The 24,712-nt window shown below is 45.3% G+C and overlaps 2 protein-coding genes and 1 non-coding gene across 3 annotated transcripts in view; all 3 read right to left on the reverse strand.

Moving 5' to 3' along the window:
* Nucleotides 1–3,844, reverse strand: part of rps6ka3a (ribosomal protein S6 kinase a, polypeptide 3a) — a 29,632-nt gene extending 25,788 nt beyond the window's left edge. The window contains exons 1-4 of the mRNA XM_063202695.1: nucleotides 3,505–3,844; nucleotides 2,323–2,358; nucleotides 1,626–1,739; nucleotides 496–577 (exon numbers count right to left, since the gene is read on the reverse strand). Of these exons, the coding sequence (XP_063058765.1) occupies nucleotides 496–577; nucleotides 1,626–1,739; nucleotides 2,323–2,358; nucleotides 3,505–3,564 (292 nt within the window). The 5' untranslated portion in view covers nucleotides 3,565–3,844. The remainder of the gene's footprint in view (nucleotides 1–495; nucleotides 578–1,625; nucleotides 1,740–2,322; nucleotides 2,359–3,504) is intronic.
* A 3,859-nt stretch (nucleotides 3,845–7,703) lies between these two features.
* Nucleotides 7,704–23,767, reverse strand: pdha1a (pyruvate dehydrogenase E1 subunit alpha 1a). The gene is made up of 12 exons (XM_063202697.1): nucleotides 21,671–23,767; nucleotides 18,881–18,949; nucleotides 18,107–18,196; nucleotides 16,278–16,361; nucleotides 15,943–16,069; nucleotides 15,256–15,347; nucleotides 14,748–14,840; nucleotides 12,491–12,646; nucleotides 10,976–11,047; nucleotides 10,191–10,258; nucleotides 9,491–9,599; nucleotides 7,704–7,994 (listed from the first exon to the last, which is right to left on the reverse strand). Exons 1-12 carry the CDS (start codon nucleotides 23,354–23,356, stop codon nucleotides 7,830–7,832), a joined length of 2,811 nt encoding a protein of 936 aa, XP_063058767.1. The 5' UTR covers nucleotides 23,357–23,767; the 3' UTR covers nucleotides 7,704–7,829.
* On the reverse strand, nucleotides 13,359–13,496 carry LOC134453398 (small nucleolar RNA SNORA47). The gene has a single exon (XR_010035598.1). It is a non-coding gene; the product is annotated as a small nucleolar RNA SNORA47 (small nucleolar RNA).
* Nucleotides 23,768–24,712: the final 945 nt, after the last annotated feature.

The raw sequence follows: 24,712 nt of genomic DNA on the forward strand, positions 1-24,712 counted from the left end.
AACAAGAAGAAACGCATTGCGCTCATTTCATTGTTTTGTTTTCATTGCATTGTTTCTCCACGCTGTAAAACATGTGCTGGGGGATTTTAGACAGGATCTGTCTTTGCACGCGCACTGTTGTGAAAAGCAGAGTGGAACGCACCGTCCGATCTGTCTCTGTCATCCCGTTGACTGTCAAAATTTGGCCTTTAGAAAATTTCCCGGATTTTGGCTTAAAATATGGGAATTTTCCCGGATTTTGGGAGCTCAAAGTTGACAGGTATGATCGATGATGCCCATCCAACTAAACACTCAATCCCTCTCTGACACATACACACACACACACACAAACACACAATGAGGCCTTCCCCGCAAACTCCCCTCTCTTCCCAGAGCCCTATAAAGTAGTGAGTACACACACACACACACACACACACACACACACACACACACACACACACACACACACACACACACACACACACACACACACACACACACTCTCCCTCTCGTCACCTTTCAGCGTGGCCTTCTTCAGCACCTTCATGGCGTAGAGTTCTCCTGCGTCCTCACCACGCTTCTTCTGGACGAGGAAGACCTGCACACACACACACACACACACACACACACACACACACACACACACACACACACACACACACACACACACACACAATACATGCACAAATGTGCGTGCACACATGCTTACTGTACGTGTATTATATGCACGCACACACACATACACACACACACACACACACACACACACACACACACACACACACACACACAATACATGCACAAATGTGCGTGCACATGCTTAATGTTCGTGTATTATATGCACACACACACACACACACACACACGCAACCACATGCATGCACGCTCACACACATGCAGCACCAAAATATTAATATTAATTTAAATGATTTGACCCTTATTTATCCAGGAAGATCCCGTTGAGGTATGACACCTCTTCTTCCAGGGAGCCCTGGCCAAGACAGCATGTAGACAAACAAACAAACAAACAAACAAACAAACAAACAAACAAACAAACAAACAAGCAGAGGAGGCACGTGCACAAGACTTACAGACAAACAAGGAAAATAACCTGCTGTACACAGGCAATACACACATCAGTCATATCAGAGGTACAGGCAGGGAGACATGGGCTAACATGCAAGGCAAAATGAGTTGAGAATTCTTGCACACCTCCTTGGTCAGGTGCGTAGGAGTGGAACCCCTAGGTCACCAACGTTAAAGCAAAGAAAGCTCCCGCACACTGTTCACATTTGCATGGTTTAATGCAACATTTCGGTTTGCTGACCTTCTTCAAGCAATTCAAACAAACAAATGGTTACAGACTTGGTTTAAAATAGTTTGGTTTGTGCTGTTGGACCATCAAAATGCCAGAGAATGTTTTGCGCATCAGCAGCACAGGTGCTGGACCAAACAGAAGATCACTGAAAGGAAAATAACAGTTCAACACTGTTCGGTGCTGCCAGACAAAGTTTAATGGCACTTGCATCGAACAGTGTTGCAGACCTATTGTCCTTTCAGTAACAAGCAAGGCAGGCAAGCAACAAGCAGAACTCAGACACAGATACGTACATACATACGCACACACACACACACACACACCGCACCTTTCCAAAGGAGCCCTGTCCGAGTACTTTGAGGAGTGTGAAGTGGGATCTGTCGGCCTTCTCACAGCCGCTCCGCACCACGTGGTGAATAGGAATCTCTACTGACGACTCCTCCTAGCACACACACACACACACACACACATTATATTACACACACACACACACATTACATTATACACACACACACACACACACACACATTATATTACACAAAAACACACACACACACACACATTATATTACACACACACACACACACACACACACACACACACACACACACACACACACACATACACACACACACACACACACACACGCACACGCGCACGCACACACACACACACACACACACAGTCATTACATTATACACACAGACACACACAATACTGTACACACACACACACACACACACACACACACACACACACACACACACACACACACACACACACACACACACACACACACACACACACAGTGGGTATGTTTTTGCCGCCTAGGCCTACTGATTTTTTATTTTTTTTAACTTTTTTTTGCACATTTGGCGCACTTAACATTTTCAGATCACCACATAAATGTAAACATTAAACAGGGATGACCCAAAGCGAACATAAAATGCCGTTTTTCAGAGATGATTTCATTTGTCAAGACAATAATGCCATAAAACCGTGCATGGGTAGGAGTGTGTACTTACAACAGGGTCGTCTTCCCCCATGCCATCATCACTGACCTGCAGGACACCAGACACGAACAACATCATTTATCACACACACACACACACACACACACACACACACACACACACACACACACACACACACACACACACACACACACACACACACACACACACACACACACACACACACACCTCTGACCTGCAGGACACCAGACACGAACATAGGCTACAATATTCTGCTATACACTATGCGGTAGTGTATTCCTATGTAGAGAGAGGAGAGTGTCTATGATACAGTAAGCCTAAGCTTACTAGCCTACAGTGGTATACAAACAGGGGTTCCCTGCTTCTACAATACAAGTTCTGGATACTAGAAAGATTCATGTCATGGTCATGGGCAGTCATGGGTGAGCGGTTAGGGCGTCAGACTTGCATCCCAGAGGTTGCCGGTTCGACTCCCGACCCGCCAGGTTGGTGGGGGGACTAATCAACCAGTGCTCTCCCCCATCCTCCTCCATGACTGAGGTACCCTGAGCATGGTACCGTCCCACCGCACTGCTCCCCATGGGGCGCCACTGAGGGCTGCCCCCTTGCACGGGTGAGGCATAAATGCAATTTCGTTGTGTGCAGTGTTCACTTGTGTGCTGTGTCACAATGACAATGGGAGTTGGAGTTTCCCAATGGGCTTTCACTTTCATTCTCATAGGCTAGTGGGCTATAATACAACAACTAACAACACCAGATGTGGAAGGCTTTGTATAAGTGCTGGTGTTTTTTGTTTGTTTGTTTTAACAACAACAACAACAACAACAAACGTGTATTTAGCAGCATTCCACCTCTGCTGTTTGCCGTGTGTCAGTAGGCGCGCGGCGCAGGGCAAGTCTGGTCACGCACACCTGACTTGACACCACACGGCACTCAGCGCAACAAGGCGAACAGTAGGCGTGTAAACTACATAAACGGACATTAACGCCAACATTAGGCGTAATAAATAGCAAATAGTTAGTTCTCCTTCTATGCATTTGGAGTTCAGCACACAAGTGGTGGTTCACAGACAGCGACTCGTGGATCAACTGCAAACTCTACAACTCCCCATAAGATATGGCAACACACACCCTGCTTACAGCAAAGGTATTAGTTTGCATGACGCTTTCTGTAGCTTGGAGTGGTGAGTGGATGATATGATATGCGACTCACCTCTGCATCGTGGCTGACAGGTAACTTCTGGAAGAGGTCTGCAAACTGGGCCAGTGGCATATCGGCAGGCAGGGCAGTGACAACACACCTGGAACAAGAGCTGAATTCTGTCGTCTCGTCTCACCTGGTTTGGGGATTGAACTTAAACTTAATGCGTGTGGCAGAAGTTTTAAAGTAAAAAAAAACGATAAAGCTGTAGAGAAACTTCTCTCCAATCCTGCTCCAGGACAAGTACTATGAAGCTGAAGTTTCACTTCGCGTCGATAGTCAGGTAAAGTATTTCAGGACATTTCTGAACGTCAAAAATCACGGTCTTCCTGTATTCCTGTGTTTGCGTAATGACGTTGCCAACTCACTGCTGCTGTTTCATCAGGTGTCCACCAGATGGCAGCATTTCATTGTAGACCGCCATATATTAGGGCTGCCGTCCGCCAGCATGTAAAATAATCATTATCATAATCATAATCATAATAATAATAACAACAACAATGTCTTGTCAAGCTAAAGCAGGAGGTCGCAGGTTTTTATTATCTCAATCAACGGTGTCAAAAAGTAAAAGTTAATTCATGGTGTAAGTAGGCTACCTACAACACCACAATAGGCCTACAGAGCTGTTACACCACAATAGGCCTATATTACAGAGCTGTTACACCACAATAGGCCTATATTACAGAGCTGTTACACCACAATAGGCCTATATTACAGAGCTGTTACACCACAATAGGCCTATATTACAGAGCTGTTACACCACAATAGGCCTATATTACAGAGCTGTTACACCACAATAGGCCTATATTACAGAGCTGTTACACCATTTACTCCATTGTACCTACTGAGATAGACCAGGGGTTCTCAACCTTTTCCAACTTGGGGCCCACCTGAAATTTTCAAAAATGTCCACGCTCCACCTCTGACCCAGTAAACCATGAAACTCACATAGAACAGTAACACACAAAAATATGATTTTGGCTTTTAGAAAAAGATTTCAAGGTCCACTTGGTATACATTCAGGGTCCACAGTTTGAGAATCACTGAGATAGACTGTGTGTGCATCCCAATATGCGACCTTGCCTCCTCCACTTGTGCTTGTCTCCTCGTCCCGCCTCCTGGCCCCTCCTCCGTGGAGAAAACGATAAAGTTTCCCAGCTGTCAGCCAAGCCACAACAACTTTTGAGGGACTGTTTTTCATTCACCATCCCAATTGCAAATGAGAAAAAGACTTTACAATAGAGCTTTTGCAAGATATTGAAATATAATGCTGTTGTCAGTGATGTCATCATGACGAGAAGCAAGTGGAGGAGGCAAGGTCGCATATTAAAACGCACTCTGTGTCTTTACTGGACTAAAAACCGAACTGGGAGGGACCCACCACAAACTTCATCCAACCAGTGCAGAGTCAGCTGTTTGTAAGACAAGTACACAGGTCTACTGTTGACAGAAGTTACCTGGTTGTGTTGGAAGGAAACCGTTATTTTTTTTTCTCTTTTTTTTTTTTATTATTTTAGACATCTCTGCTCATAATCCCACCATAAATAAGTTCCCACGACTGATGTATATTCTGTATTGGATACCACAATTGTTTTAAATAGCCATAGTAGTGGGTGCTATGGAGGAAAGTGTTGTTGTTGTTAAATAAGGGCCTAGTATGTAACTATCCCCTAACGCTGGAGGAGTTTACACTAGAAGGATTCAACCGGTTTAAAGCACACATATTAGAATATCCTAATGCAGTATATGAAACTGATTTTAAATGTAGCGTTTACTTCTTTGGAGGCCAAAGTTTTGCAATACGCAGAACAGTGCAATAAACGGCAGTGTTACTTGTAGTATGCCGTTTTCCCCCCTCATGTTAAAACAAATGTTGACAATGTGAATAAATATTGAATTGACTGCTGTGTTCTGTAGTCTATTACAGTGTTTCTCAACAGGGGTAGTGCCGCGGAAACGTGGCTGATAAATAAATTATGTAATATAATACATATTTGTCTAAATTGATAAGTTAATGCTAGTCAGTGGAATCTTTCATTTGCCATTTTGTGCACTATAGGTCGCCCCAGTCAGCTGCAACTTTGAACGTAGGTCGTGTGACGTCTCCAAATGTGTTACTTTTCTAAGCTTTTGTGGTATCGGATGCCATGCCATGTTACGGTTTGTTGGTTTGGGATGCCTTGAAATTTTTCATGAATTGAAAAGGGTGCCGAGTCTAAAAAAAGGTTGAGAAACACTGAAGTAGATGACTGGACTATTACTATGGAGATGAGGATCACTGGGGACCAAAGCAGTGGACAGAGAAGGAAGAAACATGACACAGCAACGTGAGGTTACATGAGTCTCTTTTAATGTTTTAATGTAACAAAGAAAAACAACCTTTCAAATAAATACACCAGAAGACGGAGAATTACCCAGGAGAGGTGGGGAGAGAGAGAGAGAGAGAGAGAGAGGGAGAGAGAGAGGGAGAGAGAGAGTTTCCCTTGAGAGACAAAGAGAAAGAGCAGGACAGTAGACAGCTCAGGATTGTGCGTCTCAATAGCGTCACACACACACACACACACACACACACACACACACACACACACACACACACACACACACACACGTTTACATGAAGGTCACGAGACAAAAGAAAAAGTTCATTTGGCAGATGAGTGGCATCATGTCTCTGCTACCAGCTAATTAACATTATTGCAGATTCACCTCGTTAACTCCTAATTACCACCTAGAGTGCCCACTAGATTAACGAGCAGATTAACGAGCAGATTAACGAGTTATCTGACTGGATTAACCGTCCTATTGTAACAGGCAGGGATTGAAACAGCGCTATGCTGTTTTAAGGAGTGAGAATATTCACACACACACACACGCACGCACGCACGCACAGTCGCATGGCGTTGTTCAGAGAAGTGTGTAGTTTGGCAAGATATGGCGTCCTGGCTGCCGCGTAACGGCTGACTGCTGATTGGTTGTTACTGATGAGGAAGCCAAACCCCCCGGCGGTGACGAGATGGCCACCGGTACAGGCTGATGCTCTGAAGACAAAATGGCGGCTTCCAGCCCATACACTACTAGAGGCCATGTACTCATTCATGTACTGAAGGCTTATGATTAGTAAACAGAAGGAGGAGTGTAGAACAGACAGGTGGAGAGGAAAGAAGAGGAGAGGAGAGAAGAGGAGAGGAGAGGAGATACATAAGGAAAGAGGGGAGAGGAGATATTAGGTATTAAGACAGATGCAGAGCAGATATGGCAAACAGCAGTAGTGGACAGGAAAGAGACAGACGTGTCTCTCCTGGCTGTTAAACAGATGCAGATATGGAAAATAAATACATAAGTAGCAGATAGGACACGTCCTGTACAGCAGATGCAGACACTGGCTGGCCTGTGTGTGATAGGAGCGCCCCCTGCTGGCCTGTGTGTGATAGGAGCGGTGCCTGCAGGCCTGTCTGGCCCTCCTGTCTGGGGGCATCTAGATGCCGCTCCCTCTAGTCTACTGAGGAGCCAGCTGAACTCAACTGGAGCAATAAGAAATAAGGATGTGGTGAAATGGGAAGGCCACACAGACAGACATGAGAAGCAAAACATCAGGAAAGCGATATTTAGAGAAACGTCATTTAGAGAAACGTCATTTAGAGAAGCGTTATTTAGAGAAACGTCATTTAGAGAAACGTCATTTAGAGAAGCGTTATTTTATATGAGGTGAAGCGGTAGAGAGACGTTATTGTGTGTGAGTTTTAAAAAGAGGAGCTGCCAGTACAGTCAGTTACTCCAGACCAGACCTGCCCAGTCTCTTCCCTCATCAATCCTCTCTATCCCTTTCTCCACTCCAGCCCTCTTCCCTTCTTTACTCATCCCTCCATCCCCCTACCCTGTCTCCTTCTCATCCCACCATCTCTCTCTCTCTCTCTCTCTCTCTCTCTCTCTCTCTCTCTCTCTCTCTCTCTCTTTCCATCTCTATCTCTCTCTCTCTCTCTGGTTGTGTAAGTCTCCTCCTCATCTCTCATCTCTCCCAGTAGCAGTAGATGTATTTTATGTGTATTTCATGTGTTGTATTTATTTACACTGAGCCCAGACACACTTACATGTTCTGGAGAGATAGATGGAGGCTGAAAGGTTATCTGTGTGTGTGTGTGTGTGTGTGTGTGTGTGTGTGTGTGTGTGCATACAGTATACATGTGCGTTTGTTATTGTAACCCCCTCCCCTAAGTCTTCGTCTTCTGTTCTCCTAGATCTTGACCACCTCCTCTCCCCTCTCCCCTCTCCCCTGTGTGTGTGTGTATGTGTGTGTGTGTGTGTGTGTGTGTGTGTGTGCGTCTCCTCTCCTCTGGTCTCTAGCTGTGTGACTTGAGTGTGCTCCAGATGCTGGTGCCCCGCACGTCGATGGGCGGCTCGTTGTGGAAGATGTGGTTGCACAGCTCCTCAAGGGGGGGCTCTGGGTCCGTGGTGGCGAACTGGGCCGCGTCCTCGATCTCCTTACGAACCTCCACGTCAATCTCCTGTAACACACACACACACACACACACACACACACATTATAATGTACACATGACTGGGCCGCGTCCTCGATCTCCTTACGAACCTCTAAATGTAGAGTAGAGAAGAGAACATACACACGTTATATAATATAAATCGTGCACACACACACACACACACACAACCTTAGCAGGGTTTATTTCAGTTCAGTTCAACCGGTTTGAAGCATTTTTCAGCGGTCGACTTGTGGTGGAACGGTCTCCCAGAGGCAGCAAGACTCAGCACACCTCTTGCAGCCTTCATTAAGTAAGCAAAGACTCTCCTCTTTCGAGAGTATCTACTAGACTAATGATTCTCAACGGGGGCGGTACAGCCTCCCAGGGGGCGTTGGGGAGCTGTAGGGGGGCGTTGTGAGTGTTACAGCTGAGAGGGGGGCAATGCTTAGTTGCCATTGGGGCGCATTAGTCCATTTAATTTTGTAATACTAAGGGGGGTGTTGGAAGGCTTATGACGGGGTCGGGGGGGTGTTGGAAGCCTTTTGATAAGGTCAAGGGGGCGTTGGTTCAAAGAAGGTTGAGAAACACTGTACTACACTAATGCTTGAGCTGCCCTAGTCCCAGGCCAGACTCTTGACATGGTGTGTGTGTGTGTGTGTGTGTGTGTGTGTGTGTGTGTGTGTGTGTGTGTGTGTGTGTGTGTGTGTGTGTGTGTGTGTACTCTACTTTACTCTAAAAAAACTAAACCTTCTTTGCATTTGCACATTTTGTTCTCTATATCTCCTGTGCACTTGGTATCCGCAAGTGTTGTGGGCTAAGATTATGTCCTCGATTGTAAGTCACTTTGGATATACAGTGTCTGTCAAATGCAATGTAATGTGTGTGTGTGTGTGTGTGTGTGTGTGTGTGTGTGTGTGTGTGTGTGTGTGTGTGTGTGTGTGTCTACCTTGAGTTCCTCTACAGACGCCATGTTGTTCTCTAGCATGCGATGGCGTGTGTGTGTGTGTGTGTGATGGTGTGTGTGTGTGTGTGTGTGTGTGTGTGTGTGTGTGTGTGTGTGATGGTGTGTGTGTGTGTGTGTGTGTGTGATGGTGTGTGTGTGTGTGTGTGTGTGTGTGTGTGATGGTGTGTGTGTGTGTGTGTGTGTGTCTACCTTGAGTTCCTCTACAGACGCCATGTTGTTCTCTAGCATGCGATGGCGTGTGTGTGTGTGTGTGATGGTGTGTGTGTGTGTGTGTGTGTGTGTGTGTGTGAGAGGGTGTGTGTTGGTGTGTGCTGGTGTGTGTGTGTGATGGTGTGATGGTGTGTGTGTGTGTGTGTGTGTGTGTGTGTGTGTGTGATGGTGTGTGTGTGTGTGTGTGTGATGGTGTGTGTGTGTGTGTGTGTGATGGTGTGTGTGTGTGCGTGTGTCTACCTTGAGTTCCTCTACAGACGCCATGTTGTTCTCTAGCATGCGATGGCGTGTGTGTGTGTGTGTGTGTGTGTGTGTGTGTGTGTGTGTGTGTGTGTGTGTGTGTGTGTACCTTGAGTTCCTCTACTGAGGCCATATTGTTCTGCAGCATGCGGTCCTTCAGCATGGAGATGGGGTCACTCTTACTGCGCACCTCCTGGATCTCCTCACGAGTACGGTAGCTACACACACACGCCACACACACATACCGCGCACACACACGCACACACACACACATACCGCACACGCCACACACACATACCGCGCACACACACGCACACACACACACATACCACACACGCCACACACACATACCGCGCACACACACGCACACACACACACATACCACACACGCCACACACACATACCGCGCACACACACGCACACACACACATTAGAGACATACATTAGATACTGTGCGCACACACACACACACACGCACATGTTACGTGGGTCACGATCAACAGCAGAACTAAGCTATCTAGAAAGACACCATGGCCACTATGATGTCATTGCCATAGTAACTATGATGTCACCACTACAGTAACTATGATGTCATTGCCATAGTAACTATGATGTCATATTGCCATAGTAACTACGAGGTCATCTCCCTGTGGTAACTATGATGTCATATTGCCATAGTAACTATGTCATATCACTATGGTAGCTTTCATGCCATCACTATAGTAACGTTAAGGTCCTATTGCTATAGTAACTATGATGTCATATCGCTATAGTCCCTATGATGTCATCAGTATATTGTGATGTCATACCTGATGCCGGGGTCACTCATACTGTGTCCATGGTAACGATAAGTCTGCAGCTCCATTAGGATGGGACCCTGCACGCACACAAGGGAAAATATACACTTTAAAATGCACACTTTCATATAATACACACTTTTATATAATATACACTTTCATATAATACACACTTTCATATAATACACACTTCAATACAATACACACTTTCATAAAATACACACTTTCATATAATACACACTTCAATAGGTTTCTACTGGATATTACAAATACATACTTAAATATGTTTATACTGGACATTATAAATACATACTTAAATATGTTTATACTGGACATTATAAATATACATTTTAGTCCTTAATACGATATTATATTTAATATATATTGGGCGTTAAGAAGAAGAATTTTATTGGACATTATAAATACACATCTTAGTCCTTATTATGTAATTATATTTAATGCATAAATTAAGGACATTTTATTGGACATTATAAATACACATCTTAGTCCTTATTATGTAATTATATTTAATGCATAAATTAAGGACATTTTATTGGACATTATAAATACACATCTTAGTCCTTATTATGTAATTATATTTAATGCATAAATTAAGGACATTTTATTGGACATTATAAATACACATCTTAGTCCTTATTATGTAATTATATTTAATGCATAAATTAAGAAGAGCATTTTATTGGACATTATAAATACACATCTTAGTCCTTATTATGTAATTATATTTAATGCATAAATTAAGAAGAGCATTTTATTGCCCCCCCCCCCGTACGCACCTTTCCAGAGCGGCAGTGATCTGCAGCAAACTTGGTGGCCTCCCTCACACACAGCACATCCATGCCGTCCACCTGCACACACACACACACACACACACGCACGCACGCACGCACGCACGCACACACGCACACACACAAACACACACACATAGGCACGCACATGCACACGCACGCACACGCGCACACACACACACCACGTACACACGAAAACATCATGAATGTTTTCTAAGTAATAAACTAATATTTTCTAGTATGGCCCAAGTACAGTCATTTTTGCAGCTAAAAATGTCAATTTCTGGAAATTCAAAATGGCGGACCATGTAGAAGATCCCCCTTTTCATGTATGAAAAGTGCAATTTTTCCAGTCATAATGAATACTTAGAATTTGATGGTGGTGGTAAGTATTCATAAAAAAGGTAACATTAGCGAATGGGCAGCAGGAATTCTGGAAAGAAACAACTAAAAATCTTTAGTGTACACAGTGTACCTTTAAGGATAAACTAAACATCCATGTCTTCATCTTATCTACCAATAACAGCTGAGACTCAACAGAACTTTGCACCCCTTTCTGCATCCCTCCCAACTGCAGCTAACAGAACACAGCAGTATCCCCTTTCTCCCGATCGCTTTAGATCAATTAGTATTAGAGATGCAACGGATCCAAGATCCGGTTCCGGATCCGGCAGGATAATAGGGTTTTTCACAGGATCCGGATCCGGTTCCAGGATCCAGGATCCAGGATCCGGTAGCCGAGGCTTTTCAGTCAAAATAGTTTGAGCCAACGTGATAAAAAGGCCCCCCCGTGTGTGAGTAGGCTATGTGTTTCAACCCTTTCGTAGGATCCGGTATCCGGTTCCGGATCCGGCAGGATCTTAAGCAGTGGATCCGGTATCCGGCAGGATCCTAAAATCAGGATCCGGTGCATCTCTAATTAGTATTACCCTCCAACCTTAACACAGGCCAAGAAACTATCCCAGAATGTCACCGTTTAATTACAGCTCAAGTCATCATCCAATCAAACACCTGCAGAAGTCTCAAGTCTGTGTGAAGCTGTGTGCGTGTGTGTGTGTGTGCGTGCGTGCGTGCGTGCGTGTGTCTGTGTTACCCTGAGGCCTGGTTTGAAGTCTCCCCTCTTGTAATAGTCGGTGCTGTGTGTGTGTGTGTGTGTGTGTGTGTGTGTGTGTGTGTGTGTGTGTGTGTGTGTGTGTTACCCTGAGTCCTGGTATGAAGTCTCCTCTCTTGTAGTAGTCGGTGCTGGCGGCTGCTGTGTGTGTGTGTGTGTGCGCGTGCGCGTGTGTGTGTGTGTTACCCTGAGGCCTGGTTTGAAGTCTCCCCTCTTGTAGTAGTCGGTGCTGGGCTGCTGTGTGTGTGTGTGTGTGCGCGTGCGCGTGTGTGTGTGTGTTACCCTGAGGCCTGGTTTGAAGTCTCCCCTCTTGTAATAGTCGGTGCTGTGTGTGTGTGTGTGTGTGTGTGTGTGTGTGTGTGTGTGTGTGTGTGTGTGTGTGTGTGTGTTACCCTTAGTCCCGGTATGAAGTCTCCCCTCTTGTAGTAGTCGGTGCTGGCGGCTGCCCTCTCCACGGCGGTGCCCATACCGTACTTGTTATTCTCACATATGAAGATGCAGGGGAGCTTCCACAGGGCCGCCATGTTGTACGTCTCGAAGATCTGGCCCTACACACACACACACACATATATATATATATATTATAGACACACGCATATACAGTACACACACATTACACATATGAAGATGCAGGGGAGCTTCCACAGGGCCGCCATGTTGTACGTCTCGAAGATCTGGCCCTACACACACACACACACACACACACACACACACACACACACACACACACATATATATATATATATTATAGACACACGCACAGATCGAATTACATACATTTGACATTTTCATTACATTATTATGACCTATTCATTTCAAATGTGATGGTATGAACATCATCAATGCACACGGTTGATAAACGCACATCTCACTTGATCCCAAGTCAACCTTTTCCTGTGTAGAGAAACCCCTGTATACACAGCAGGCTACATTGTATTTTTCATACAGCACAGGCAAGAATGGTTAGACTTCTCATTTGAGGTGTGTGTTGATCATTGGCTACGTTTGCATGACGTTTTTAATTCAGAATTAATAATTCAGAATTAAATAGTTCTGTCCAGTTTACGTTGATCTTTCATTTAATTTCCGACTTGTGAAGTATTTACATGAAGTTTTCAAAGCGGAATTAAGCTTTATTCAGAATTAAAGTGAGTTCATTCTGAATTAAATGTCTCATGTCACATAAACTGAATGCATCACCTCTGGCAAACATCTACATCTGAAAAACTAAAACCATGACTACATGTGTAACGCTCATTTCACGTGTTGGCAAATCACCGCATACAACCTACAGTAGTACAGTAGACTGTTAAAAGGAGTCATTTGCCAGATTCCTCTGGGAGGGGATAACCAGTTGTGACAACACTGATCGGGCTGCCAAACTTTCTCAATCCTCCGTTCTGAACCTGGTAACACTTTATAATAATGTTCCTTAGTAAAGACTCAGTAAATAATTAACTAATGATGAATAAAACATTAACAAATGTTTTTATTATTAACTAAGCTTTATTAATGCTTTATAAAATATCTACAAATGATATCTGCAAGATTTTACACACCTTATAACAGAGTATTTTATTCATTTACAACCAACTTGTAAATGTTTGATAAATATAAAATATTAACATAGCATTTCCTAGTCATTTACAAGCACTTGTTTACATTTCCTAGTCATTTACAAACGTTTGTTAATGTTTTGTTCATCAATAGTTAATTATTTATTAAGTCTTTATAATGCTTTTTTGCATCCATTATTCTAAAGTGTTACCCTGAACCTCTCTCTCAAGTGGTCATGCTAACCGACAGACAAACAAACAAACCAACGCGACCAAAAACATAACCTCCTTGGCAGAGGTGCTCTTTTTTTCCCCTTAAGGGCAGATTATAGTTCAGCAACGGCGCCTGTTGCTTACGGTCGCTAACCACTGTTGATGTTATAGATCTGCGCACGAGGTGTCATGTCGTTAGCTACATTTGGCTACATAGCTACAAGGCTACAGTACAGTAGTCAGACTGCAGGCATTGTGCCGCGAGTGCTAAACTGATGTAGTGTTTGTTTGCTACTTACTAATTCAGTCATTGTAGCTTCATTTATTTACACACACTAGAAAGAAAGTGTTCGTATTCCACAGAATATTGACAGTTTGGCTCTCATAAACTACCGGAGAACTGTGCCGCCACGAGAAGAAGGAAGTATCGAGACGACCAATCACAGCGCCTTTTCTCTGCGACCTTCGCAACCGTCTGTCGCGTAGTCAGGATTTTTTTGAGGCGCGCGGGGGGTGTGGTCGCGCACAGGCGGTTGCACAGGCTCTGCAACCGTCAGCGCCAATAAGTATAAATTGGCCTTTAGGGGCGACAGGACGTGAGTGGGAGAGAGACGATCGGCAAATGACCCGGGCCGGCGTAGTAACCCAGTTACGGTAGGGCCTGCAGAGGTGCACTTTTGCAAGACATTGAACTAAACCAATGTCGTCAATGATGTCTTGTGACGTCATCACAAGGCCTCAAGCACAAGGGAGGTGTTAGGATTGATAATGGAAAGACCCCACTATGTCAAAATGCTGAAGAAATCATCATGTAATTAGAGAGAGGGGATTAGAGAGAGAGAGATATGTGATGTCATCAGGTGTGGTGTGTGTCTCGTACCTGATTGGCTGCTCCGTCACCATAGAGACTGACACACAGCTCGTTCTTGCCCAGATATTTACAGGCCAGAGCCACACCTGCACCCAGAGGCACCTAGAACACACACACACACACACACGCGCACACGCGCACACACACACACACACACACACACGCGCACACGCGCACACACGCACACACGCACACACACACGTTAGATATTTACAGGCCAGAGCCACACCTGCACCCAGAGGCACCTAGAACACACACACACACACACACGCGCACACGCGCACACACACACACGTTAGATATTTACAGACTAGAGCCACACCTGCACCATGAGGCACCTAGAACGAACACACACAAACACACACAAACACACACACACACACACACACACACACACACACACACACACACACACACACACACACACACACACACACACACACACACACACACACACACACATTATTATCCACTTAATTATAAACACAGACACACTGCATCTATCTGCAGACCTCACCTGTGCTCCTACGATTCCGTTTCCTCCGTAGAAGTTCTTAGTGTACATGTGCATGGAACCGCCTTTACCCTTGGCAATACCCCCACGCCGACCTACACACACACACACACACACACACACACACACACACACACACACACACACACACACACACACACAGACACACACACACACACTTATTATTATTATTATTATTCTACGTGTGCATGGAACCTCCTTTACCCTTGGCAATACCCCCACAACGACCTAAATAACACACACACACACACACACACACACACACACACACACACACACGATTATTACTATTACTCTACATGTCCATGGAACTGCCTTTACCCTAAGCCAGTGGTTCTCAAACTTTTCCCATCATTCTCCCCCTGCGGAGGGTCTGGATGCTTCCGAGCCCCCCCAAGCAACAGCAGTACTCGCCTTTCCGATGTTACAATATAACGTTGGCGAGGGCTTAAAATGTATTGCTTATTGGAGAGAGGAAATAATTTCATTGGGGTGAAAAAACCCAAAATCGGATGTCACAGGCCCCCCCTGCAATGCCTCTGCGCCCCCCCAGGGGGGCTTGCGCCCCACTTTGAGAAACACTGCCCTAAGCGATACCACCACCACGGCCTAAATAACACACATGCGCGCACACACACACACACACTCTCTCTCCATCTCTCCTCTCACCTGTGAGTTCTGCCAGGATCTCCCGTACGGTTCCTCCGCGTGTGAGTGTGTATCCGTGAGCGCGATACGCCGTGATGAGGTGATCACTAAGGTTGATACCCCCCTCAATACCCACCGCACACGCCTCCTGTAAACACACACACACACACACACACACACACACACACACACACACACACACACACACACACACACACACACACACACAGATATACATCAGCACACCAGCCATGTGCTTATTGTAGTGTGGTAGCTGTGCTCATATGCGTGTGTGTGTGTATACCTGTCCGTTGTATTGTGTGTGTGTGTGTGTGTGTGTGTGTGTGTGTGTGTACCTGTCCGTCGTACAGGTGACAGAATCCCCTGATGATCTTCTGCTTGTACAGCTGATCAGCCTTCAGCTCCATACGACGCATCATCTACATCATAGCAATAATCACATAAATAATCACTAATATAGTATAGTAAGGTTGCCAAATTTCGCCCACTTCACTGATCACTTCACTGAAAACGTGATAATATCACTATTTCACAGGGTATATACACCAATCTTGACGTCAAATTTACTACCATTTAATACCCTTTTTCACTACCTTTAGATTGTTTTTACAACCATCACGACATTCAGATGCCAGTATTGACAAGACATCTTTTGTAATTTCTTAACATTAACTTAACATTACATTACACTTTCGACGACTGAAAGGGAGCAGTGCGATTCCAGAGTAGGCCATACTGTTCAACAGTCTGCTTTCTACGGCATAGACCTACGGCACGACTCTGCTATGAACTAGGTCAGGTGGCTACTGTTGCGCGAATCACTGGTGTATGAAAAAACTGTGATAAACGGTGAATAAACAAAGATTTTTTTGTATCAAAATGGTGTAACTTAAAAAAAAAACCTTGTTTTTCCAAAAATAATACCTTTTGAGGAAATGTACAACTTTTAATGGCATTAAATTTTGGATTTTTAATTTATCACCTTTTAATACTTTTTACAACCCTGCATACACCCTGTTTCAGATACTATTTAATTATGCTATCGTATATTTTTGGATACCGGCAACTGTGTAGATGAGGTAATGAGCATTATTAGCTAACATTGGTAGCCCTTTCTATCGTAATTTGGCAATAACGTCCAGCATGTCCAAAATCTAGCTTCAGTACAATTCACCGGCTCACAGGCTCACAGGCTCCCAATTCCGACCGCTTGATTTCAGGTCACGTCGGTATTTCCGTTACTGTTTATTATTCCTTCATGCTGTTGTGCTGATTTCGTTCACACTTGTAGTCCTGGCTTTACCGATGCAGGAACTGTGATTAGTTTGGTCGTTACTGTGGAAACGGTTGAATAATTTTGGTCCTAAAGTGAAACAGGGAAGCGGCCAGGGCGAGTTTTTAGCCAGAATGTCGTCGTGAAATTAAGGTTCCATGCTGCCGTTACGAGACCCTTTATTACAATGCTGTTTATGGCCGCTTGATTCGGTTTTAAATGTCATCACCGTTTCAAATTGTAAGCATACAAACTCCGTATCATGTCGATATCCATTCCTGACTTAAACAGTGGATACATAATTAACTATCATCACTTATAAGTAGGCGGGTGGAATTGGGGGACGGGCGAAATTAGGCGACTTGGCTATAATAATAATAACAGGGGGGCTGTGGTGCAGCGCGCTGGGCCCCCCACATTTGGGCTTGCATGCCCACGGGGACCCCGGTTCGAATCCGGCCGGGGTCATTTCCCGATCCCACCCCATCTCTCTGTCCCACTCGCTTCCTGTCACCATCTCAGACTGTCCAATCAAATAAAGGCATAAAGCCCCTAAAAATATGTTTAAAAAAATAATAATAAATAATAATAATAATAATAATAACAATATTTACAAGAAATACAAACATCAATAGAAGCAATAACATATTATAATATACAACAATACTTTTTATTATTGTGAATTGTGTTATTATTGTGAAGTGTGCGTGTTTGTGGTGAGTTTGTGGTGTGTGTGCGTGTTAGTGATGTGTTTGCGGTATGTGCGTGCGTGTGTGTGTGTGTGTTTGTGGTGTGCGTGTGTTACCTGTATGGTTTTATAGTACTGAAGCCCCTCCTCTCCTGCATGTGTGTGTGTATGTGTATGTGTGCGTACATGCGTGCATTTGTTACCTGCATGGTTCTGTAGTATTTAAGCCCCTCCTCTCGTGTAAGGACCGCCTCCAGGGGAGGGGCATCATCCAGCTTGTGCACATCACACTTCTACACAAACAAACAATAAACAAACAATCATCAATAAACAAACAATCATCAATATACAAACAATAAACAATGATCAGGGGCCTATACTAAGAAGTTGGCTGAGGAGTAAACCGGGCTCTTCTATTAGGTGATTTACCTCTTAACTTAAGGGCTCTTCTATTAGATGATTTACCTCTTAACTTAAGGGCTCTTCTATTAGGTGATTTACCTCTTAACTTAAGGGCTCTTCTATTAGGTGATTTACCTCTTAACTTAACCAGAACAAGCTTTGTAGGCCCCAGTAAACAATATACAATTATCAGTACACAACGTATAATAAACAATAGCATAATGACATTTTAAATAAATAAATATATCACACTAATATTGCAAAAGTCACACTTCTAAATAAACTAAATAATATTAGAGAGATACGAACAATAAATGATTATCAACAAACATTATGCACGTCACACATAAACAATAAACAAAACAAAAAAAAGTGTGTGAGTGTGCATTCACATATATGCCTATATTAGGTGTGCGTGTGTGCTAACATGCAGGTGTATGTGTACACGTGTGTGTGTGTGTGTGTGTGTGTGTGTGTGTGTGTGTGTGTGTGTGCGTGTGTGTGTGTGTGTGCGCGTGCGTCTGCCTTCCTGCACGCGCACACGTGTGTGTGTGCGCGCGTGAGAGCTCCTGTACCTTGATTTCGAAGGTGGCCTGCTGTGTGAAGTCTGCGTATCCACGAGAAGAGAGAACCACTCTGGCGCCCTGTAAACACACACACACACACACACACACACACACACACACACACACACACACACACACACACACACACACACACACACACACACACACACATCAGTCTTCAACCCGTCCCTCTCTCTGACACACACACCCTCATGATTTAGCAACCCAAAACAAACACCCATATCCAGCTCCACAAGTGCAACATCCCACTGCACACAGAACTCTGCCCTGCTCTCACCCCATACAGCAGGGGCGGGGCATTAGCCATGGATGGGTGGAGCCAACACAAATGGGTGGGGCCAACACAAATGGGGAAATGCAAAAGAGAAATGGGATTATGGGAAATGGAGTGTTCCTCAGGAGCCAATGACCATGATGCTGCAGCGCAGCTCATAACCTTACCAACACTGTACTCCACCATTACCACATAACTTACAGGCTACAGCCAGAACGCCACACTTTGACCATTACCACATAACCTTACCAACACTGTACTCCACCATTACCACATAACTTACAGGCTACAGCCAGAACGCCACACTTGTCTACAGCCAGAACGCCACACTTTGACCATTACCACATAACTTACTACCAACACTGTACTCCACCATTACCACATAACTTACAGGCTACAGCCAGAACGTAGCGCAGCTCATAACCATACCAACACTGTACTCGACCATTACCACATAACTTACAGGCTACAGCAGTGGTTCCCAACCTCTTTCTTCAGGGACCCACATTTTTACCGTTGTAAGCTGTGGTGACCCACCGGTGCAAGCGCCCACACAAGAGGGAGTCACATGATACTCTGTTTCCGGCGAAAACCGATTAGTTATCATTTTATTCCTCAATTTGTCTTCAGTCGAATATAGAAAAAACTGTTTAATGTATCACTTATATTTAGTTGCTGCTATGGATATTTTAATTTAAATATACATGGGCTATATATGGTATTGAAATTAAACCCCTTAAAATCAAGAGGGCTTCGAGACCCCCTGTGGATCTTTGGTAGTTTGGGTCCCGACCCATAGGTTGGGAACCACTGGGCTACAGGCATAACGCCACACTAGGCTACAGGCAAAACAGCACTTTGGGCTTCAAGAGGTGGGACTAGTCTGCTATGTACTGTGGCATTACTGTGGTATTCTGCATGAATAATGTATCTGCACCAGTCCATGTAGAGCAGGTGTGGGGAACCTTTTTCATTCAAGGGGCCACTTCAAATTCCATTCCAAATTCCATTTAATTCAAGGGGCCGTACTATGAACACAACCCAGGATTTCCCCCTGCACTTTAGGCCAATATTGAAGGCGGCCAGCTTTAAAATAGACCCCACCTTCTCTTGGTCCCCTGAATATAACTGAATTGTATTGCATGTAATTTCTAAGATTGCTTTATAATTACGATTAAGTTACAACAATGTTATATTTCATGTGAAGCTGCATAGAGTGAAATCATGTCAGGGGCCGTATAAAACGAGACATAGGTCCCCCACCCCTGATGCAGAGTACATACAGCATAGAACTGGCACAGCAGCGTGTTTCCAGACAGTGCTTGGGGTTAGTGTGGAGTAAATGCAGTCATTAATATTGACACAGCTACTGCTGAGGGTGTGGCATGCAGGTTTAGCACGTTACGGGACATTTGTAGCCACTGTTTTGCCATGCTTTCAAATAGGTGTGTTAGAAGGGACTGGCTTATCATATGCAAGCAGACAAAACAACAAACGCACACAGCAGAAAACTACACAACACAAAAATCCATTTGTTCCCTAATCAGAAAGTAATTGTTTAAGTGCCCTTAAATAAGACATTTACCTCACATTGCTCTAGTCTAGGGACTGGAACCAGTATACTCTGATAACAAACTCGCTTTAGATACACGACAGCTTTTAATGTATTGTACTATAAATGTTTAGGTTCCTTTAATTCTCCCATCTCCTAACATTTCCTCTGCAGGGGGGCTTGGGAGGGTTCACCAGTGAGGTAGCCATGGCAGTGAGGTGAAAACCAAAGGAGGGTTCTACAGTGGGGTAACCATCGGTAACGGTAACCATTCTGGAACGACGGGATGTATCGTCTACTCAGGGGCGAAGCTATAGGAGGGACAAGCAGGGCATTTGCCCCTGGAACCAGGGCCCTCTGTATTGGTGATGGGGGCTCTATAATGACTTTGGCCAGCCCACAATGGGGAGGCTTATCAGTGTTTTGCCAAGGTGCCCCATGTACAATTGTTCCGCCTCTGCGTTGCTTGAAAGAGGCCAGTTTAATCCACTCCAGTTCACCCAGAGACAGTGTGTTATGGACACGCAGAAAACATCACAGGAAACATCCAAGGTCAACTCAACTTCGCCACAAAATGAGTCAAGTGTGCTCGAGCTAGTGCATGCTAGGCTAGATGCCTCACTGTGTCGTGCGCTAGTGCATGCTAGGCTAACTGCCTCACTGTGTCGTGCGCTAGTAAATGCTAGGCTAGCTGCCTCACTGTGTCGTGCGCTAGTGCATGCTAGGCTAGCTGCCTCACTGTGTCGTGCGCTAGTGCATGCTAGGCTAGCTGTCTCACTGTGTTGTGCACTAGTGAATGCTAGGCTAGGCTAGCTGCCTCCAATGGACTTTTTGTGTGCGTGTGTGTGTGTGAGAGAGTGGACGCTAGGCTAGCCGTCTCCAATGTGAGTGATGTGTGCTAATGCATGCTAATGCTAACGTTAGGCTATCAGAAGAGAGAGCAGGTACTCACAGCTAGCTGTGGGTCTGCAGTCTCTTCGGAGCCCTGCTGGGTCGTCGCCTGCTCGACCGTCTCCGGGGCAACAAGGAAAGGTGTGGAGGAAGGGGGGCTCTCAGGTGGGCAGGAGGGGAGGGGGGGTGATGTCTCTAATGCACCTGCATCTGTGTCTGTGGCTGCTTGTGGTGGCTGTGGATCTGTGTCTGTGGCTGCTGCACGGTGTGATTCTGTGTCACTGCTAGTCGTGTTAGCATCTGTGTCTGTGATTGCCACTTGGGGTGACTGGGGTGCATCCGTGTCTGTGCTAGCTTGCTCTGATGCCTCTAACAGCTGGGCACTGGTGGGTTCTATGGCTGCTTCGAGCTGGGGGACTAGGGCTGCATCTCCATCAGATTCTGTTCGACTGCAACTAGGATCTGTTTCTGGTGTGGTGGTTTCAGGCATAACTGTGTCACAGCTGACTTCTGAAGCTGCTTCAGGTACGACTGGGGTGTCAGTAGCCGCTTCTGTTGCGCATTTACTAAGCTCCTCTACTTCTTCTACCAACTTAACTGGACTGTCAGTCGAGTGCAGTTGTGTCAATAAGGACTCCTCTGTTTGAGGGGAGTCTTGTATAATTGGGGACGACTCCAATGTTGGGGCCTCCTCTGGTGTCGTTGTCTGAGTTTCCAGTGAAAGTTCTTCAACTTGAGGGGGCTCGTCTATCGGAGGCGATTCTTGTATCATGGCGCTCTCTAATGTTGAAGGCTGCTCTGATGGTGTCGTCTGAGTTTCCAGTAAAAGTTCTGCCCGCGTGTCCTGAGAGTCCTGAGTTTGGCTGATATCTGGCTGTGTGGCGGCAGCAGGTACATCAGACAGGGTCGGTTCCAAACGGACTTCAGGCAAAACCTCCTGAGTGGCGACATCTGGCAGATCCGTTTCTGGTGGCGACGCTACCTCAGTGGAAGCCAAGTGGACTGCTGCAGTTTCTACTGTTTCAATAGGTGGCACTGCAGTCTCTGCTGTTTCACTAGGTGGTGCTGAAATCTCTACTGTTACATCAGGTGACACTAGAGCATCTTCTGTTTCAATAGGTGGCGCTGCAGATTCTACTGTTTCAATAGGTGGCGCTGCAGATTCTACTGTTTCAATAGGTGGCGCTGCAGATTCTACTGTTTCAATAGGTGGCGCTGCAGATTCTACTGTTTCAATAGGTGGCGCTGCAGATTCTACTGTTTCAATAGGTGGCGCTAGAGAGTCTACTGTTTCACTAGGTGGCGCTAGAGAATCTACTTCTTGTTTGACTGGCTCTAGAGTGTCTTTAACTGTCGATTCTACTTCTGCCACTGAGGCGAGATCTGCACAGACGGCAGGAGGAACGTCTGCGGCCAGGTCACTTGGTGAAGGGACCTCTGCAGCCTCTATGGCCAAGGCAACTGGTTCAATATGACCACTCTGGGGTTCAGGAGTGAACGCGGAACTCGTAGCAGACGCGGAATGTGGCGCTGCACAAGACTGAAGTTGCTCCGTTTCCACGAGGTAGTCGGGAGGTTGTAAGTGGGCGGGGAGAGATTCTGCGAAGGCAGCGGAGTGGGCGGGGCGAGTTTCGGCGAGGGCTGCGGAGGAGTGTTTGTGGATGTGTGTGTGTGTGTGAGGTTGACTGTGGCGCTGTGTGGGGTCATGAGGCTGAGAGGAAGTGATGTCATGCTGAGGGGAAGTCATGTCAGCAAGTTCCCCCTGATTGGCCAGCAGCTGCAGCACGGCTCTCCGCGGCGACTAGACGAGACGGAGGAGAAGACCCACACGTCACTCAGAACCGATCCCATTACTATGGTCACCATCACTCAGAAACCATCCTGTTACTATGGTCACCATCACTCAGAAACCATCCTGTTACTATGGTCACCATCACTCAGAACCCATCCTGTTACTATGGTCACCATCACTCAGAACCCATCCTGTTACTATGGTCACCATCACTTAGAACCCATCCTGTTACTATGGTGACCCACACGTCACTCAAAACCCATTCTGTTACTATGGTCACCATCACTTAGAACCCTCTCTGTCAGTATGGATACAGCCTAGGAGGAGTAGGAGGACACGCTAACACATGAATGCAGTCGTCACTGATAAGTTATCGCTGTCAAAGAGGAAAGACAACTCCGTGGTCCACTCCTGACTGACAAGTGGAATAATCCCCTGAACATGTGACCCCAAAGCCTGAAGCTGAACAAGGGGTTAAACCCTGAAAGGATTGACCAAGGCTGACCACCTCATCTTAGAGTTAAGTGTGCAGTCCCTCACATACAGTAAAAACCTGACAACCCAAGCCTTCAAGGTTAGCAACATGCCGCATCAACCTTAGCAGAAGAGTATTGCAATTGTGCTTTGCGCAGCTGTTCATTGTCTTTTGTCATTGCTCCAATTCGCCTTTGGCTAAGCCCCGCCCTCTTTAGTTACAGTTGCTAGGTCGGACAGATAAACTTTCAATGCTGAGATATCAACGTGATTTATGCAGTGACTGCAAATCGCAGCAGTTATTCACTCCTAATAAATAAAAAACGCATTCATAGTATTGTGAATATAAGTATTTATTTTCTGAACGGTCATCCAATGCATCACAGCTGTTATGGGCTCTTCTATCGATAGGCATTGTAACCAGCACCATGGTAAGCTGAGCTCGCATATCTTTTGAGCCCTGACTCAAACTTGCTAGAAGAAAACGAAATCACACAACGTGATGGCTGTTCATCTTCAAAGCTACCACAGCGTTGTGTAACATTAACGTTTGGTTTATATCTTAAGTAGCTTAACAAAATCACGTCCATCAGCTGCTAGTCAAAACACTCCTGCCGTGACCGATAGTTAACTTTGCTAGCGGTGTCTCTTCATTAATTAGGTCAGAAATCCCAAATCCTACTCTGAAACAGGTTCGTGGTTTGCTTACAACCTTACTGAAAAGTGACACGAATGAGATAGTGGCATGATCGGAGCACACACAGTTTTTGATCCGTGTGCTTTCTAGTCGAGTGTGAGGCTGCCGAGACCCTTCAAGGCAGATTATCCAGCTGCTTA

This window comes from Engraulis encrasicolus, chromosome 7 (genome assembly GCF_034702125.1).
Source record: "Engraulis encrasicolus isolate BLACKSEA-1 chromosome 7, IST_EnEncr_1.0, whole genome shotgun sequence".
NCBI lineage: Eukaryota > Metazoa > Chordata > Actinopteri > Clupeiformes > Engraulidae > Engraulis > Engraulis encrasicolus.

Bases quoted from the DNA above. Each gene is read 5' to 3' on its own strand.
- pdha1a (XM_063202697.1), bottom strand. From the start codon at position 23,356: ATGACTTCCCCTCAGCATGACATCACTTCCTCTCAGCCTCATGACCCC. The intron at 10,259-10,975 runs GTGCGTACGGGG...GTGTGCGTGCAG, and splicing joins ATCACTGCCGCTCTGGAAAG to GGTCCCATCCTAATGGAGCT. The intron at 9,600-10,190 runs GTATGACATCAC...GTGTGTGTGTAG, and splicing joins ATGAGTGACCCCGGCATCAG to CTACCGTACTCGTGAGGAGA.